The 20,687-nt window shown below is 41.6% G+C and overlaps 1 protein-coding gene across 2 annotated transcripts in view; it reads right to left on the bottom strand.

Annotated features, from left to right (window-relative positions):
* Positions 1-163: 163 nt before the first annotated feature.
* adam19a (ADAM metallopeptidase domain 19a) overlaps positions 164-20,687 on the bottom strand; it is a 193,864-nt gene continuing 173,340 nt past the window's right edge. For both annotated transcript variants that reach the window (XM_060918023.1, XM_060918024.1), the window contains 5 exons: positions 20,397-20,541; positions 12,518-12,608; positions 12,080-12,322; positions 11,317-11,504; positions 164-653 (listed from right to left, as the gene is read on the bottom strand). In XM_060918023.1, the coding sequence (XP_060774006.1) occupies positions 593-653; positions 11,317-11,504; positions 12,080-12,322; positions 12,518-12,608; positions 20,397-20,541 (728 nt within the window). In that variant the 3' untranslated portion in view covers positions 164-592. The remainder of the gene's footprint in view (positions 654-11,316; positions 11,505-12,079; positions 12,323-12,517; positions 12,609-20,396; positions 20,542-20,687) is intronic.

The following is a 20,687-nucleotide window of genomic DNA, read 5'->3' on the forward strand; positions in this document are numbered from 1 at the left end:
ACATCCCTCCTGTTAATTAAGCAACATCTTAACTTCCAACGTGCTTTATACAGTATGCTGAGCATCTTTCAAATTTCTTTAGACATCCACAGCAATCAGAATAAACCTTCATAAACAACGACGACAACACAGTTTTTAATAAAAACCTATAATGGTGCATTTTATATAACAAATGCAAAAATACATACAGCAAAGGACACATCAGATTGACATTCAAACATAAATTCTTTGGCAAATTAACACACAGTTAATAATAGTAATAAAAAATGTAAACACAATGATGGCATAAACACAACACTTTGTACAAGAAAACTGGAAAGTAAAAAACAAAACAAAAAACAAAAATTAATCAAGGTTTTGGCAATGTGATGCCTCGTAAGACGCATCTTGTCTAAATCTGCATTCTGAGCCATGCAAAATCCGGTCGCCTCGGACACTGGGCTGGATTGTACTCAGGCTTAAATTAGCGAGGCCTAGAATGTCCCGGCCTTAGCACCGTACATTTGTCCCCTGCTTTTTCACAAAATTACAAATCTCCCAATGAAGGCCTTGATATAGTGCAAATAGGCTGGCTGCTGTTTTATAGTTGATCCTATGAAGGTTTTCGGAAAGGGGACTGCGAGACTGTGTTTGGTCTGGGTCCTGGAACAGGTCTGCAAGAAAAAAAAAATCATATAAATAAAACACATAAATGTTGTTTTACTAAGACTGGCTTTACTGAAGTGTAAAACTCCATATCCTTCTTATCACTTATACAGCTGTGGTCAGAAGTTTACATACAGTACAGTGACATGAATGTCGTCTTGGATATGAATGTCATGGCAATATTTGGGCTTTCAGTAATTTCTTTGAACTGTTCTTTTTCTGTGGCAGAATGTACAGCATACATCCTTAATTAAAAAACAACACTAGAATTTGGTGCACGAGTTTTAATTTTCTTTGGGTTTTCTGAAATCAACACAGGATCAAAAATAGACATACAGCACACCTAGTATTTGGGTTAAATGTCTCTTCACAACATTCATCTTGACCAAACATTTTTGTTGACCATGAACAAGCTTCTGGCAGAAATCTGGTTGGATATTTCATGACTCTTTATGGTAGAATTGATAGAGTTCAATTAAATTTGTTTTTTTTCTTGGCATGGACTCGACTTATAAGCACGGTCCATATATTTTCAATGAGGTTGAAGTCAGGATTTGTTTTAAGCTTAATGTTAGCCTGCTTTATCCTCCACAGCCAGATCTGATGCGTGTTTGGGTTCATTGTCCTGTTGTAACTCCCAAGTCTCAAGTCGTGTTCAAATTTCTGATGGTTTATGCTGAAGAATTCTGAGGTAGTCCTCCTCCTTCATTATTCCATCCACTTTGTGCAATGAACCAGTTCCACTGGCAGCAAAACAGCCCCAGAGCATGATGATCCTACCACCACCACCAGCTGGTACAGTGTTCCTCTGTACATGGTGGTCATTGTGGCCAAACAACTCAGTCTTTGTCTCATCTGACCATACAGCTATCCTCCAGAAGGCTTTTTCTTTGTCCATGTGGTCAGCTTCAAACTTTAATTAAGCTTGAAGGTGTCAATTTTGGAGCAAGGAGGTTATTTCTTGGATAGCAGCCCCTTAGTCCATGGTGATCTGAACTGGAGACAGTGATCCATCAGCTTCCAGTTCATGGCAGGGCTGTGCCATGGGGGTTCCCGGGTTGTTCCTGACCATCCAAACCAATTTCCTTTCAGCTGAGGGTGACAGTTTGGGTTTTCTTGAAGCAAAGTGGCTTGGCAAAGTGACTACACCTCCCAGTAACTTACATACAATTGTTTAAACTGATCCTGGGATTTGCAGTTGTTTAGAAATGGCTCCAAGAGACATTCCGGAGTTGTGTACATCTGCGATCCTCTTTCTGAGATCTTCACTGAGCTCCTTGGACTTTCCCATTGTACTGTGCGTTGGGCAAACCAATGAGTGCTGTAAACAAACCCTTTTTATGAAGGCATATAGAAGCTACCAGCTGAGTCAATCATGATCACTAGCAGGAAGTTAAGAGACCTCGGCCTTGACAAGATAAGAGACATTTAGGAAGTTTCAGCACCTCTAAATTAATAATCTAAGTGAGCGTATATAAATTTTTGACACTGTATGTATAATTTGGACCCTGTGCTGATTTCAGAAAACCCAAAGAAAATTAAAACTTGTGCACCAAATTCTAGTGTTTTTTTTAATTAAAGATGTATGCTGTACATTCTCATCTCATCTCATCATCTCTAGCTGCTTTATCCTGTTCTACAGGGTCGCAGGCAAGCTGGAGCCTATCCCAGCTGACTACGGGTGAAAGGCGGGGTACACCCTGGACAAGTCGCCAGGTCATCACAGGGCTGACACATAGACAACCATTCACACCTACGGTCAATTTAGAGTCACCAGTTAACCTAACCTGCATGTCTTTGGACTGTGGGGGAAACCGGAGCACCCGGAGGAAACCCACGCGGACACGGGGAGAACATGCAAACTCTGCACAGAAAGGCCCTCGCCGGCCACGGGGCTCGAACCCGGACCTTCTTGCTGTGAGGCGACAGCGCTAACCACCATGCCGCCCCAAAGAAATTACTGAAAGCCCAAATATTGCCATGACATTCTTATCCAAGATGACATTCATGTTACTGTATGTAAACTTCTGACCACAACTGTAACTACATGCATGCTTTTCTATTGTGTGGTTTGGTTTTGGTTTTTTGCATGTGAAATAATTTGCTCCTATAGCCACTGTGTGGTTTGAAATGGTACACTTCTGTGTATTTGCTTGATAAGGTTTAAAGTGTGTGCACGCTCTAGTTTCTACAGAAGCACCAGAGAGGTGAAGGATGTGATTATTGTGCAGCTTTCAAATGCCAACCTTGGCTCTGTCTGAACTCAAGCAGACTCTCGTCCTGTTTATTCCCATGTCAACTAATGCCAAATGATAATCACGCACTGTGTGTACTGCCACTTGTAAAAATCGCCCAAACACAAAATAAATGTCCCAACAAGCTTATCAAAACAAAATCCTGTTCTCACAGCATGCGGTTGATTTTCTCAGGTCATGGTTCTGCTGATTGTGAATTGCCGTGGCTGCTTCACAGCCTAATTCATATTTCATCACAGTGTTGATGGAGTCACCGCCTTTTGCACTATGATATGAGATTAGCTTTTCAGTTTCTTTACTAGCGGCTAAGGTTTGGATGCAGGTAGGGAAGACGTGCTCCTTGTGTGTGAGAGGGCAGCTTTGACGCACAGCTTCAGTCCTGCACAGGGAGACGTAAAGCAGTCTTATCTATGGATTTAAGCTCTATGCTGTGGTGACGGAGCTCTGAGGATTGTATCGATGGACATGTGGAAGGATAAAAATCAGCTGAAGGTTTGAATGGAGGCGCCGATATTTTTTTCCTAATACCGGGTGCTTTTGTGTTCAAAGATAACAGACTGATGTGAAGATTATAATAAAGTATTGGCTTTCGAGTTATCTGAGCTTATTCAGTGGTGTTTTGTTGAAAGTGAAAGAAAAGAAATGCAGGAGATTAATCACACTGAACCAAGGTTCTGTAAGCTTTTAGGGAAGAAAAGAGTTTAGAAACTAAACTAATGAGAACTAAACGCTTCCTGGATGAGTTTCTGTTTTGCGTTTCCAAGAAATAGACATACAGCAAGGAACAAGAGCAGGATGTAAACATAAGTGACACACACTGTGTAATGGTTGTGACATATCAGTAAGTGACAAAATTACAACATGAACCTGTGTCACTTGCCATAAGATGCAAGACACACTTCAGTAATTACGCTGGTTAATCACAGGTTTATAAAAACGTGACTAAGAGGATGAACCATTCATGAAGCTTGCATTTGGCCAATTAGTGATGTTCAGCAGCAAGCTGTAGCAGCCAGTAGGCACTAAAATGGTTCCTGGAACTACAGCCCAGGAACTAGTACTGGCCTCAGATTCTCCAGTGAGCATGTTTCTAGGGTGGTGTAGTGGTTAGCACTGTCGCCTCACAGCAAGAAGGTCCGGGTTTGAGCCCCGTGGCCGGCGAGGGCCTTTCTGTGGGGAGTTTGCATGTTCTCCCCGTGTCCGCGTGGGTTTCCTCCGGGTGCTCCGGTTTCCCCCACAGTCCAAAGACATGCAGGTTAGGTTAACTGGTGACTCTAAATTGACTGTAGGTGTGAATGTGAGTGTGAATGGTTGTCTGTGTCTATGTGTCAGCCCTGTGATGACCTGGCGACTTGTCCAGGGTGTACCCCGCCTTTCGCCCATAGTCAGCTGGGATAGGCTCCAGCTTGCCTGCGACCCTGTAGAAGGATAAAGCGGCTAGAGATAATGAGATGAGATGAGTATGTTTCTAATGTTCTAAGAAAACTTCTGTGCTTATTCTGAATATATGTCTACAGTCTGATTGCGGACACAGCAAAGTATTTTAGTGGCTTGAACCAAACACTTGCAACAATACTGGAGCAGAGCTGATCAACATGTGAAAAAAAGGACGGAACAAAAAAAGGCATATCAGGTGAAAATTAAATCCAAATTGCTTGAGACTGCTCTCATTGAATTCAGAATTGAACGCTAAACAACATACTTTTTACAGAATTAAAATATATTTATCTATTCTTGAGATATTACAAATCAAAGATTGAAAAAACGGCTTAATTTTTAGAAAACTGCTGTAATATTCTGTCTGAGGATCACATGGTCCAAAATGGGCCTCATTAACCAATGAGATCAAATGCTTTTTCTTTATAACTTTTCTATTTTTCAAGATATTTACATGGAAATTGGCAGCACATAGATGGTTGTATACTGAATACAAAGTTTGAAAAATTAGTAAAAACAAATTATGCAAATTAGTATTTAATTCGTATTAATTATGCTAATTAGGTAAACCCATTAAATCGGTATGCTCAATAAAAAAAGTCATAAAAGATTATTTCTAATACCCTCTTTGTGCTCTGTAGGCCTTTGTATTTCTCAAAAGTAGGGTCGACTAGTGTCTATATGCAAGAATATAAATGATAATATTCACTAGTCTGGCTAACGCGACTTCAAAGCTCTGCGAGCATTTGGTCTGGCCAAGCTATTAAGCCAAACCGTTTCCCAGAGCCCGTGGTTGACCCGCCTCCCTGAAATGCCTCAGTTTGCGACTGGTCGAAGCCAGAAAAGGCTGTGACGAAGCTTAAACCAATCACATCACTCTTTCCTCTGACGTATGTGACGCGACGGGGCTAACTGGTAGATTACCGTATTTTCTGGACTATAGAGCGCACCTGTATATAAGCCGCATCCGCTCTATTTTAAAAAAAAAAAAAAAAAAAAGATATACAAGCCGCACCGGGCTATAAGCCGCAGATATCTATGTTGAAAAATTAGATATTTACTGCATGTACAGAACGATTTTGTACTGTAAATGTACATGTATGTACCTGAACAGATTCTTTCCGAACAGTGCCTTTTAACACGGCAGCAACTTTGCTGATTAAAACGGAACAGAACCAAGAGAAAATAACCGGTATTTATTTACCTTCATTTCTCCTCTGTTTGAAACCACAAGTCACTTTAATCATCTTCGCTGGATTTGAAAATAATTACCAGTTAGTAATTTGTCATGCGTGTTCTATCTGCTAAAGATCTGCTAATTCTTCTTTGCATTGATTTTTCGTCTATCTTATTTTTGATTCTACTTCCGGTTAGAGCGCCCCTAGCTCGCTCTCTCTTTTTTTTTTTAGTCACCCAGGTTAGTTGTAGAATAGGCTCTTGAACCATACCCCAGTCCAGCAGGTGGCGGTAATGCACCTCATACGTTAAGTTGCCAACCGCCATAAAAATCCAAGAAGAAGAGAAGAGCGCCCCTAGCGGTGGAAGAAAAATCCACAGAATAGCCGCACCTTTGTATAAGCCGCATGGTTCAAAACCTAGGAAAAAAGTAGCGGCTTATAGTCCAGAAAATACGGTAAACTCTTACCGAAGCCGGTCGGGAGCAAGGCGAAAACGTCCTTCCTTTCAATAAATACCTCCAGGGCTGCTCTTTGCTCCGTTTTCAATGAGAACTTCCCGTTGAATGCTTTCAATACAGCATCTATGCGTAATAGATGCGGAAGCGTGAATGAAGCGCTTCCGGCATAGATTCTGTAAACAATCTATGGCTTCCGGTCGCAGTTCTACTACGTCAGTGCCTTGAACACGCCTCTACCCAGGGCCGTTGGAGATGCTCAAAGTTGATTGGTTCCCGATTTTTCGGGAGCTTGGAAATGCTGTAGATAGCCTGCCTGGCCAGACTAAGCTCGGAACAGGCCCTCGTGTTGCGCACGCTTAGGATGGGCGGGCCCAGGCTAAATATTCACAGCTTTCAAGGCGAACCTCGAAAAAACTGTGCGAGTCACATCCAATAAACAACTCCATTTAATTGAATTGAAATTGACACTCGTGTTTTTGACTTCTGTTTTTTTTAAATCTCATTCCGACCTCTAAGATCTCAATATTTTTCATCAAAACAACTCCAGTTATATTCTAAAATAGTTATTTATTCACATGAATCAGTTTGATTTGAAAAAAAAAGGAGGTAAAGCTCTGAAAACTCATTTCAGAGTCTCCCGTGAATCAGAACATCAAAACTAGCTGGCGGATAAAGCGGCTAGAGATAATGAGATGAGATGAGACGTCATCAGAAACAGTGAGAGCGAGAGAACATCCCTCATCTCATCTCATCTCATCTCATTATCTCAGATATCTGATTGATATTCATGAGTAATCCAGTCGGAAACTGATCAGAAGAGAGAGAGCCTGACCGCTTTCCTGTGACTCAAAAAGCACCAGCAGTTTCCTCATGTCACGATGTACTCTGTTGTACCAACTTCAACCTGCCGTTATTCCCAAAGTACTGAACAGAGCTTAACGAGAGAAATTTCTTTGGAAAGCAGAGATAAGCTTTTTAATGATAGTATTCACAATAGAAAATATTCAAGAGTTAAGCACTGACAGATTTGGAAACTCAGATAAGCGTCTGCATGAACAATTTTCACAGCACGGCCAGCGAGCGTCTGATATGCCATCTGTAGTTTAGCGACTTAAGTTTTCTAAACACAAACCATTATTGGCCTTTAGCAGATTTTCAGTTTCTCTGTAGCATTTATGTAAATTATTCAGTTGGTGGCATAAAAGGTAAAATGCCTTGTTACATGACTTGTTAAAGAATTAAAGTCGACAACAAAAACAGAATGTTTGTTTATTTCTGATTAGACAGGGAGGTATGCATAATGTGATGTGCCACTGTGAAACAAAAAACACAACCACTTCAAAGTGACGTGTCATACTTCGTCGCTGTCAGTTCAAAACGTGCTATGTGACAATTTAGGTCAAATTGGGTTCTCTATTGCCCCTTTTCCACCAAATCAGTTCCAGGGCTGGTTCGGGGCCAGTGCTTAGTTTGGAACCGGGTTTTCTGTTTCCACTGACAAAGAACTGGCTCTGGGGCCAGTAAAACTGGTTCCAGGCTAGCACCAACTCTCTGCTGGGCCAGAGGAAAGAACCGCTTACGTCAGCGGGGGGGCGGAGTTGTTAAGACCAACAACAATAACAAGACCGCGAAAGATCGCCATTTTTAAACGACGAGAAGCAGCAGCTGTACAAATGCGAAGTCATCCATTATTATTATTATTATTATTATTGTTGTTGTTGCTGCTGCTGCTTCTTCCGTGTTGTTTTTGCTTCGATATTCGCGCCAAGGTTTATGCAAACGTAGCGACGTAACTGACGTATACAGCGACGTAATGACGTATACAGCGACGTAATGACGTATACAGCGACGTAATGACGTGGCTTCGCTTAGCACCGCAAGCTATGGAAAAGCAAACTGGTTCTCAGCTGGCTCGCAAGTTGAACGAGTTGTGAACCAGCACCAGCCCTGAACCAGCCCTGAAACTGATTTGGTGGAAACGGGGTATAAGCTGATTGGTCAATTTTGACCTCGCGCTTCCATTTATGCTAATTAGAAAAGCTAATAATAGAACAAGTAAACTTTTACTGGCTTCTCAGCTTGTTATTTCAGAGTTTTATTCAGTTTTTTACGTCTCCTGTAAAAAAGGAAAAATGTCACATAGCAGGTTTTGACCTGACAGCGACGACTTATAGCTACAAACAAAGCAGTAATAGTTAAGCATTAAAAAGTAAGTGTTGTCATTGTCATGGACTTTTATAAGCAAGGAATTTTAACTGAATACCTCTGATCGAGTGCTGGAACTCAAAGACATTGGCATGTGCAGCACAGTTTGTATTACTTAACTGCTAAAATACAATGCCCTCCATATTTATTGGCACCCCTTGCAAAATCAGTAAGAAGGGTTGGAAAAATCCACCTTTTGGTGAAGTCGCTTCATCTCACACTGAAAAAATGAGAAAAATCCAAACTTAATTGCAATAAATGTACTCAGAGAAAAATAAATCCCTCATCAAGAAATATTTATTTTCATCAAGAAATAATTATTTTTCATTATTGTCACCCCTGGAAATTATAGTGAACACAATGTAACTGAAGCTTGTTTCCCCTTTACACTGTACATGTTTGAGTAGATTGGAGTGTGTAGAAGCTGTAATCCACGACTTTCTGATTAACTGGGGAACAAATATGAAGTGACACAGAGGCCAAATTCCCTTAGTCATCCATCAACATGGGAAAGATCAGCGAACACACAAACCAAATGAAGGAGAAGTGTGTTGACCTTCATGAGTCAAGAAATAGCCATAAAAAATAGCAACCTGCCTGAAAAATGACAATTTCTACTGTTAGGGCAATAATAAAAAAAAAGTGGACACCAACTGGAACTGTTACAAACTTGTGTAGAAGAGGATCCAAGTTTATTTTGCCCCCATGTACAGTGAGGAAGATGGTAATAGAGGCAAAACATTCCCAAGGCTCACTGTTGCAGGGATGAGAGTGGGTGGTCATCAAAAAAGCAGAAAACAAGATGGCGCCCGAAGCCAACGGGGGGAGGGGGGGCTTCAAGATGCCCCCCCGGAAAATTTTGAAAAATAAGGCCTTACAAACCACTTGTCCTGCAATCTGAGCTGTAGTAGATAAAAAAATATATCTGTCTTTTTTTATATATTTACATGAAAATATGTTTCAAATCAATAGGAGTATTGTTTGAATTCAAGATAAAATCACATTCTACATTCAAGGGTATGGTTATAATTCATGATCAACAAAAACAACAAACTAAATTCACATTAAACTTAAGTTTTATTAATTATCAAAATGTTCATATATTAAATAAAATTTTAGGGTGACTGACCTTTTCTCCCTATGTCCTCATTAGTTGTATATGATTTCTTCAAAAAGTCTTTTGAAACATTTAAGTTTTCAAAACTGTCAGCATTAATTCAGATTTACTGACCATCATATACATGTTCAATGTATTAAATCAAACGAATGCTAAGTTTATGGGATAATGTCTATGTACACTTTATACAGTTATTTATAGTTCACAGTCACGTCTCATTTTCATTTAATCATTTCGACTTCTTCTTCAGCCTTTTGGCCAAAGACAAGAGCTTGTCAGTCCTCTCTCTGTTTTTTATACCAGCATTGATTTCACGTACCTTCGCTTCATCTCGCTTGTCAATTGTATTCGGCATTTTGAGTAAAAAAGCCGATACGAAAGAGAAACGTATTTTTGAAGCGCAGCGACGATGAACATGTGCAAGTTTCGATAAAATAGAACAGATGCGGGGGCGTCGTGGCTCGGGTGGTTGGGGCGCCATGCCATGAATGCGGGCGACCCGGGTTCGATTCCGGCCCGAGGTCATTTCCCGATCCCTTCCCGTCTCTCTCTCTCCCACTCGTTTCCTGTCTCTACACTGTCCTGTCCAATAAAGGTGCAAAAAGCCCCAAAAAATATCTTTAAAAAATAGAACAGATGCGGGTACTTTTGTAAGAACTGTTATGATTGGCTTTTGTTCTTTCCCACACTCTTGTAAGAACTGTTATGATTGGCTATCATGCTCTCGCCAGCGATGTTTTGGCCAATTACATTGTAGATAACAAGTATTCTACCGCGAGACTTAGCGAGACTAAAGATGGCGAAAATGTAAACATGTAACATCATCGTATGAATGAATTATGCTTGAGTATCACGAAGGAACATACCCCAACCCCCCTCAATAAATGAAAAAAAAAATCTCAACAGATTTGGCATAATATAAAAAGGTTGATTTTTACTCAGAAAAAGCAGAAATTCGCCGAAAACCGGAAAACTCTCATCCCTGCTGTTGGTGAATTACAAGAAAAAGTAAAATCTTGGGGTTTCCAAGTCTCCAAAACCACCATTAGATGCCACTTCCATATCAACAGATTATTTGGAAAGTTTGCCAGAAAAAAAGCCTTTTCTGTCAGTTCACCACAAATATAAGCACCTGGAGTTTGTGAAACACTACTACAACTTTGACTGGAACTATGTTCTCTGGTCTGATGGAACAAAAATTGAGCTTTTTGGCGAGAAACACTCAAGATGAGTTTGGCATAAGAAGGATGGCTATAATGAAAAGAACCCGATCCCAACTGTAAAATACAGTGGAAGTTCTGTGATGTTTTGGGGCTGTTTTTCCTCCAAAGGCCCTGGAAACCTTGTGAGGGGACAGGGTATCATAGACTCCATGAAACGCCAGGCCATTTTAAATCAACATTTGGCTGCCTCTGGCAGGAAACTAAAACTGGGTCGTCACTGGATCTTCCAGCAGGACAATGATCTGAGCATGTGTCCAAATCAACGCTAACATAGTGAGCTGAGAACAGAATCAAGCTTCTGCCCTGGCCATCTCAGTCTCCTGACCTGAACCCCATTCAAAACCTGTGGGCTGAGCTGAAGAGGAGAGCGTACAAGAGAGGGCCGAGAACCCTGGGTGATGTGGAGAGATTATGTAAAGAGGAACGGTCTCAGATGCCCTGCTCTGTATCTCTGACCTTATAAAATGTTAAAGGAGACTCAGTGCTGTTTTACTGGAAAATGGAGGTTGTACAGAGTATTAAATGCAGGGGTGCCAATAATAGTGGCACATGTATTTTTGTTGAAATTAATTATTTCTTGATGAGGGATTTATTTTCCTCTGAATACATTTATTTCAATTAAAGGTCGGATTTTTCTCATTTTTTCAGTGTGAGATGAAGCGACTTCACCAAAAGGTGTATTTTTTATAAGCCTTTTTACTGATCTTTACAAGCGATGCCAATAATCGTGGCGGGCACTGTGTATTTCTGGATCACTTGAAAATATCCTTTAACTCTGGTATGCTGAGAGTTTCTCACCTGAGTGCTCTGAGAGGAGGAATGGCGGTGACCTTGCCCACAGGCTTGGGGCCTACTGCAGGGGGCATCATCACCAGCAGCCCCCTGGATCCACTTGAAGGTTTGGCCTGGGCTCCACGGCTGGGGCTCACAGGGAGAGGCCTCTGTGGGGGTATGGGGGAAGGCTTCGGCTGGACCTCTGATGCCATCTGGGATTAGAGGAAAAGACAGACAGAAGGAGGGGAAGAAAAAATGACTCAGAACACCTCGGATAAATGAGTGCACCAATGATTGTACTAAATTATGTCACTTGACCTGAGCATCGTGTTGATCAATGACATCCTGCTTAGCAACTGGGACATAAGAAGCACAGCAACACATGCATACTAATGCAGCCACAAAGACCTGCATCTGCTTTGTTTAGCATTCATAATTATGGGAGACGCAAATCAGATGCAGCCACTATACCCTACTGTAAAACAACCCACCAGCCTTAACTTCTCATAAATCACTGCTGCACTAGTGTAACAAGCTCTTCTAACGTGAGTTTTTCATGCAAACGTTTGCCCTGCACAGATTTCCCCTGCTTTCATACATCTGGTTCAATTCATAAAGGGTTTGATTGATTCTCAGATAATCTGAATGTACTAAAGCAGAGCTGAAGCTAATAAGGCTCAACACTTATCTTACAACACAAGTGGAAAAGTAATCTCTGGGTGTTTCTGCCGAAGTGCTTATCTGTCTGTACACATAAAGCAGGAAGTGTGAGGAATATGGGTTTTACCACTGGGCTGCGTGTGGGGTTGAGGGGCAGGGGTTTCTTGGGAGGACTGAGTTTGGCAGCAATAGGACTGCACTTGGCTTTCTCCAGAGGTTTGCTGATGGGAGGAGGAGGCCGAGGCACTTTGACATCATGAAGGTGGGGGGAGGGGGCCGGCCGGAGGGGACGGACAATGTTGACTGGCTGGGTGCCGTTGGAGGCGGGGCCTGGTCGCAGAGGGAGCACTTCCTTACTTGTATGAGGTAGCTGCAGAGGGCAATACAACACAAAGTAATCAATCAATACTATGCAAGTACTGTTTAATACTACACCAATGGAAACTGTTAACATCATCTCCGTTATTGGATAATTTCACATTTTCATATAGCTGCTCATTAGGTAATAATAATATTAATAATAATATACTTTACGCTCTGTAATTTTACGTGTAGTTCTCTGTACCTTAAGATTGGCGCTTTTGTTGGATGGTCCCACTACCTTCAGATGGAAAGCTGGGTTTAAGTGTCCATCCTTCCCCATGGAACTTTCTTGTCTGGTGAAATAAAATCGCACAATATTATCAACAGAAAATAAATACTTCCAAAGGACATTTGGTCTATTTTAGAGCACTCTGAGTACTGCTGAAATATGTTGAGGAGGTTTTTTTTTTGTTTTAGCAGCTAAATAGAAATCCAACAACAAACGGAACATACTTTCAAAAGGCAAAGCATGTTGTGAGCATGTCTCATCCATTTTTAGGGCTTTGGCTTTTGCAGGCACAAACAAGTGATGGTACAACCCCGATTCCAAAAAAGTTGGGACAAAGTACAAATTGTAAATAAAAACGGAATGCAATAATTTACAAATCTCAAAAACTGATATTGTATTCACAATAGAACATAGACAACATATCAAATGTCGAAAGTGAGACATTTTGAAATTTCATGCCAAATATTGCCTCATTTGAAATTTTATGACAGCAACACATCTCAAAAAAGTTGGGACAGGGGCAATAAGAGGCTGGAAAAGTTAAAGGTACAAAAAAGGAACAGCTGGAGGACCAAATTGCAACTCATTAGGTCAATTGGCAATAGGTCATTAACATGACTGGGTATAAAAAGAGCATCTTGGAGTGGCAGCGGCTCTCAGAAGTAAAGATGGGAAGAGGATCACCAATCCCCCTAATTCTGCGCCAACAAATAGTGGAGCAATATCAGAAAGGAATTCGACAGTGTAAAATTGCAAAGAGTTTGAACATATCATCATCTACAGTGCATAATATCATCAAAAGATTCAGAGAATCTGGAAGAATCTCTGTGCATAAGGGTCAAGGCCGGAAAACCATACTGGGTGCCCGTGATCTTCGGGCCCTTAGACGGCACTGCATCACATACAGGCATGCTTCTGTATTGGAAATCACAAAATGGGCTCAGGAATATTTCCAGAGAACATCATCTGTGAACACAATTCACCGTGCCATCCGCCGTTGCCAGCTAAAACTCTATAGTTCAAAGAAGAAGCCGTATCTAAACATGATCCAGAAGCACAGACGTCTTCTCTGGGCCAAGGCTCATTTAAAATGGACTGTGGCAAAGTGGAAAACTGTTCTGTGGTCAGACGAATCAAAATTTGAAGTTCTTTATGGAAATCAGGGACGCCGTGTCATTCGGACTAAAGAGGAGAAGGACGACCCAAGTTGTTATCAGCGCTCAGTTCAGAAGCCTGCATCTCTGATGGTATGGGGTTGCATTAGTGCGTGTGGCATGGGCAGCTTACACATCTGGAAAGACACCATCAATGCTGAAAGGTATATCCAGGTTCTAGACCAACATATGCTCCCATCCAGACGACGTCTCTTTCAGGGAAGACCTTGCATTTTCCAACATGACAATGCCAAACCACATACTGCATCAATTACAGCATCATGGCTGCATAGAAGAAGGGTCCGGGTACTGAACTGGCCAGCCTGCAGTCCAGATCTTTCACCCATAGAAAACATTTGGCGCATCATAAAACGGAAGATACGACAAAAAAGACCTAAGACAGTTGAGCAACTAGAATCCTACATTAGACAAGAATGGGTTAACATTCCTATCCCTAAACTTGAGCAACTTGTCTCCTCAGTCCCCAGACGTTTACAGACTGTTGTAAAGAGAAAAGGGGATGTCTCACAGTGGTAAACATGGCCTTCTCCCAACTTTTTTGAGATGTGTTGTTGTCATGAAATTTAAAATCACCTAATTTTTCTCTTTAAATGATACATTTTCTCAGTTTAAACATTTGATATGTCATCTATGTTCTATTCTGAATAAAATATGGAATTTTGAAACTTCCACACCATTGCATTCCGTTTTTATTTATAATTTGTACTTTGTCCCAACTTTTTTGGAATCAGGGTTGTAGAATACTGGCGTACTGCTACTGTGGCTGCAAGTAATCTTTGCATATTTCTCAGTTTTAGATTAGATAAAATTTTGTCATTATGCAGAGTACAAGTATAAACCCAATGAAATGCAGTTTTACCAATGGTCATAAACTGACATGTTTATGATGATGTGGATGGAGAGGTGCAACAGGGGGTGTGACATTCAAAATTCATCATCTATGTTATTTTAAACCAATACTGGTCCAAAATTGCCTTGATATTACCTCCTAGCAAGACCTGCTTAGCAAAGTCACAGTGCCATAATGATGTTTTGCTGACTTGCTGACTGTGAAATTTCCAAGTCCTGTCCCATTTCTTACATCCCAGCTTTGTGGATATAACCAAGTAAAGTCACCCTACTTCCATACAAATAGGCTGCCTCCCCTAGTTTCTAACAACATACCACTGAGCAAATAATTTTATCCATAACTATAATGAACAATCAACCCAGTTGTGGCTATTAGTCATCCATTACATTACAGGCATTTAACAGACGCTCTTATCTAGAGTGATGTACAACCTACCCAGAGCAGCCTGGGGAGCTGACGGGGGTTAGATGCCTTACTCAAGGGCACTTCAGCGATTCCTGTTGGTCCAGGGAATTGAACTGGCAACATTTTGGTCCCAAAGCTACTTCTTTAACCATTAGGCCATGGCTTCCCCAGGTGTTTCTATCAGCTAAAGCTCAACTCAAGTGGCCATTTTCTTTTTGTCTCAGCCCTGTGATCTAACACCATCTGTATCACTAGCCATGGACCGACCTGCTGTAATCATTCGGCTGGGGGTCAGAAAAGATACTCGATTATTTATTTCTCAGTAGAAACTGTATAAAGGTGTATATTTGGGATGTTTTCACAGCTAGAGTCAGTCCAGTTATTCCCAGGAGCTCAACACAATTTTATACAACCCACTGTGTGTGTGTTCAACAAAACTTTGACACAATGGCAAAAAGTCTCTGGCTGTTCTATAACACAGGCTGTATTGTTTCTCTCACATCTTTTTTTCAATCTGTATGTGTTTAAATGCGAGGTGATGGAATGCTGAAAAGAAGGTGAACATTATGCTCATTGAGGAGGTGGAACCAGCAGCACTTTGATAATCTGACATTTTAAACCTCATGCATGAAAACTGGCTTCATGCACAGCATGCTTATTTTGTCAGACTAACAAGCTTTTTTTTTTAAATCATACACTGTCGTTTCTCTTTACTCAGCTGAGCGGTTCTCGACGTAATATGGATTACTACAGTTGTGGAATACTGTATTTTTATTATTTACGATTTACTGTTTGATCTCAAATGCATTAAGGCGGCAAGAAATTGCACCATATTATAATTCATAGTTTTTATGTATTCAGTATTGTTTGACAGTGTAGGAAATAGTCAAAATACAGAAAAAACTATGAATGAGTAGGGGTGTACAGACTTTGGACTGGTACTGTATGAGCGGACATTACAATCCTTGTTTCCGGTTTAAGGCCAACACCCAGTGGTTTTGTAAAATATGCTAGTAACAGAACAATACTTTTGGCGAAAATCAGAAATAACCAAAATAAGATTTAATGCAGCTAAATATCATGTTTTTGTTACTTTGTTCATGAAAGCAGTTGGAGTTGTTCTTTAAATATCCAGTTAAAGCCTATGAGTGAAATCTAATTATATATCATTTTTAAAACGCCACTGCAGTGAGTCATGAATGCACAATTTTGCTTTAAATGGACTGAGGTAATGATTTCATTGGATCCCATAGCAGTATGTTTAGTCGTTATGTATCCATTCAAAACCCCCCCCCCCCTTTTTTTTTTACAATGACTCCATGATAATACTGAGGTGGGGTTTACATTAGACCGTATCAGCGGATCATCAGATTAACGTTTTTAAAACGATTAGCATGCACACAGCAACGCCAATACATGATTCGCGTGCACACAGCAACGCCAATACACGGATACGCTCGGCTCCGCAGGCATCCTGCGCTCCAAATCACTCCGCCCTGAACAGCGAGTGCCCTCTGGAGGGTGCGCACTCCGGCCCTGCGCAGCTCACAGAGCGCGCGAGTGGAGTGCACAAGCAGTGATTTGGGATTGAGACTCTGTGTGATCTCAGTGCATATCGGGCATGCGCGTCACTTTCCACTTGCAAGTGGAAGGATGGCAAGCCTAAAGACAATCATAACTACACAATGGGCAGTATTTGCATCAGTATTTGCAGTATTTTCATACTTTTATACTCTTTAATGAAAGGTGATACAAGGCGGAAGTCCGCGCCGTTTTTCAGCAGTCGCGTCACATGACCAACGCCAGCGAATCAGGAAGGTGGATGTCACAGTGACGTTGTCCAATGACGACGCCAGCTAGAGCTCAGCACAGCGTATCCGCGTATCTCAATGTTTACACAGCACCGGAGCTGACACGATCTGGATTGAATACGTGGACCCTGGCGGATTCCCGTTTCCCGGCGTTTCCAGGTGTTTTAATGTAAACGGACAGTGCATCCGCGAAGAAAACGAGACAGATACGGTCTAATGTAAACTTGGCCTGAGGATATATCTGCCACACCTACAAACTTCAACACCATGGCCAATAGGTCAACACCTTATTGCATTTGCAAACTAGATGAGAAGGTGGATTACCAGAACGTCAAGGACGTAGTCGCTTATCTGGCCTGCCATCACAACAACCGTGACTACCAAAACATCAAACAGAACTGAAATGTGACGGTGTGAAAGAGGACCAACCTCCGCGACAAACTGTTTACAACAGGAACATCAACAAAGGACGATATTTTGTTCCCCGAGGGAAGATCGACCCAAAACATCAATCAGAACTGAATTCACATGATAAATGAGAGAGCAGATACAATTCTAGTCAGAAGGAAATGCGTTAAATCGACCCAATTACTAATTTGTTAGCAAAAATATGACAAAACAATGACTGAGTTTTGTGTAGAAGGTCGAGTTCTTTCAAATAAAACAATCAGAACTGAAATCCATTGAGAACTGAGGGAGGGAGGAGACACGATTTAACTGAAAATAAACAAACAATGTTGTCAACAAATTGTTTACAACAAGAAAATCAACAAACAAATGACCAAGTTTTGTTCTTCATGGGAAGATACAATTCTAGTGAGAGGTCTGGAAAATTTGTTAATTTGGCCTAATTACTAACTCATTAAGCAAAAATTTGACAAAACAATGACCATGTTTTATGGAGAGTGATGAGTTCTTTCAAACAAAACAATCAGAACAGAAATCCGTGCAGAATTGATGGAGGAGATACGATTTAACTGAATTGTGGACAGCAGATGATGGACGCCATGCCGTGGCAACAGCCTTATGGCCAGATGAGCTAATAAGCCTGTTCTGAGAATTGTGAGAAAACCAATTCCACAATTTGTGTCTTTATTATTGAAGATATAGGCACAAAACACCTTTCTTATAACATACAGACTTGGCATGCAACCATATTGATCCGTCCATTATTTATACTGCTTATACATCGTTGTGCAATGCATTTGCAGGGTTCATCCATTGCAGGTTGCAGGGGAAGCTGGAGCCCATGCCAGCTGGATTCGGGTGAGAGACGGGGTAAACCTGGGCAGGTTGCTAGTCTGTTATAGGACTAACACAGAGACGAACAACGATTTCCATTCATATTCACACCTATGGTCAATTTAGAGTAGATAGTTGACCTAATCTTTGGACTGTAGGAGGAAACCCACAAAGGCACGGGGAGAAAATCACAAACCCAGAACCTACCGCTGTGAGGTGACAGTGTTAACCACTGCACCACAGTGCCACCATGCAACCATATACAAATACATAATCTGAATTTATGTGAATGTGAGTCACTGTGCAATGCATTTTCAGGGTTCATTCATTCACTCAAAAGCAAAAAAAGAAAGAAAGAAAGCACAACTTTATTCATCACACACTTGTGAAATTTACTCTCTGCATTTAACCCATCTGAAGCAGTGAACACACACGTGAGCAATGAGCACACACACGTACCCAGAGCAGTGGGCAGCCATGCCAACAGCGCCCGGGGAGCAGTTGGGAGTTCGGTGCCTCGCTCAAGGGCACCTCAGCCCAAGGCCGTCCCATATTAACCTAACCACATGTCTTTGGACTGTGGGGGAAACCGGAGCACCCGGAGGAAACCCACGCAGGCACAGGCAGAACATGCAAACTCCGCACAGAAAGGCCCTCGCCGGCCGCTGGGTTCAAACCCAGAACCTTCTTGCTGTGAGGCGACCGTGCTAACCACTACACCACCGCCTGGTCAGGGCCACAATGGTTTAAATAAGGCTAAAAAAAACCCTTTTCCTTACAGATACAGAAATACAGGTATAGATAAGAACAGAGACATGATTTTGAGCAGAGATGAAGCACATTTTTCCCCAAAAAGGTTGCACATCCATCTCAAAACCCAGTAAATACCATATTTAATTACTTAATATATATACAGTACCAGTCAAAAGTTTGGAAACACCTTCAAATTCGATGTCTCATCTCATCTCATTATCTGTAGCCGCTTTATCCTGTTCTACAGGGTCGCAGGCAAGCTGGAGCCTATCCCAGCTGACTGTGGGCGAAAGGCGGGGTACACCCTGGACAAGTCGCCAGGTCATCACAGGGCTGACACATAGACACAGACAACCATTCACACCCACATTCACACCTACGCTCAATTTAGAGTCACCAGTTAACCTAACCTGCATGTCTTTGGACTGTGGGGGAAACCGGAGCACCCGGAGGAAACCCACGGGGACACGGGGAGAACATGCAAACTCCACACAGAAAGACCCTCGCCGGCCCCGGGGCTCGAACCCGGACCTTCTTACTGTGAGGCGACAGCGCTAACCACTACACCACCGTGCCGCCTATCAAATTCAATGTTTTTTTCTTTATTTTAATTAACTAAAAGACACTTCGTGTCTTAAAGTAATGACTGACTGTTATTTCTCTTTACTTAGTTGAGTGGTTCTTGACATAACATGGATTACTGCAGTTGTCGAATAGGGCTATTTACTGTATTTTTATTATTTACTCTTTACTGGTTGATGGTGTCAAATGCATTAAGGAGGCAAGAAATTCCATTTTTGACAAGACACGCTTGTTAATTGAGAAGCGTTCCAGGTGACCACCTCATGAAGCTGGTTCAGATAACGCCAATAGTGTGCAAAGCTGTTATCAAGGTAAATAGTGACGACTTTGAAGAATCTAAAAGATGAAACGTTTTTTTAACACTTTTTTGTTTACCATATAATTCCATATGTAATTTCATAGTTGGGTGGCATGGTGGTGTAGTGGTTAGCGCTGTCGCCTCACAGCAAGAAAGTCCAGGTTCGAGCACCGTGGCCGGTGAGGGCCTTTCTGTGTGGAGTTTGCATGTTCTCCCCATTCTTTCCTCCGGGTGCTCCGGTTTCCCCCACAGTCCAAAGACATGCAGGTTAGGTTAACTGGTGACTCTAAATTGACCGTAGGTGTGAATGTGAGTGTGAATGGTTGTCTGTGTCTATGTGTCAGCCCTGTGATGACCTGGCGACTTGTCCAGGGTGTACCCCGCCTTTCGCCCGTAGTCAGCTGGGATAGGCTCCAGCTTGCCTGCGACCCTGTAGAACAGGATAAAGCGGCTAGAGATAATGAGATGAGATTTCATAGTTTTGATGAGTTCAGTATTGTTCTACAATGTAGGAAAAAAAAATAAAAACATCGAATTTGAAGGTGTTTCCAAACTTTTGATTGGTACTGTATATTTTTTAATGAGAAGCATCTCCGCCACATCTACAGAACAGAATCCGAGTGTCCGGCCTCATTTTATTACTCTCACCAATCCATTGATGTCTTTTTTCAAATGCTAACACTTTTTTTTTCTTCCTATACAAGCAACTCTATTAGACTGCTGACGGTATGTGTACCTGTTGTTCGCCTTGCTCTTCTCCCTCTGTGAAAGCCATCTGTGGTAATAGGAGGTCTTGATTTTGAAGCAGTAAAAGGCGATGAGTACAGCAGGGAGCAGCACCAGAAAAGCAAAGAGCAGGCCGGCAACTAGCCCCATCTGGCCTAAGTGCACACAGCAAATACACAACGTTTTCAGTCTGTCATGAAAATGCCACTTTCGCTCAAAAGTCCAGAGCTCTAAGTATAAAAATAACAGAGAGTCCGAAAGCAGTAAATAGAGCTACAAAATACTGAATTATAGATTAGTG

Source organism: Neoarius graeffei, chromosome 1, assembly GCF_027579695.1.
Source record: "Neoarius graeffei isolate fNeoGra1 chromosome 1, fNeoGra1.pri, whole genome shotgun sequence".
Taxonomy (NCBI): Eukaryota; Metazoa; Chordata; class Actinopteri; order Siluriformes; family Ariidae; genus Neoarius; species Neoarius graeffei.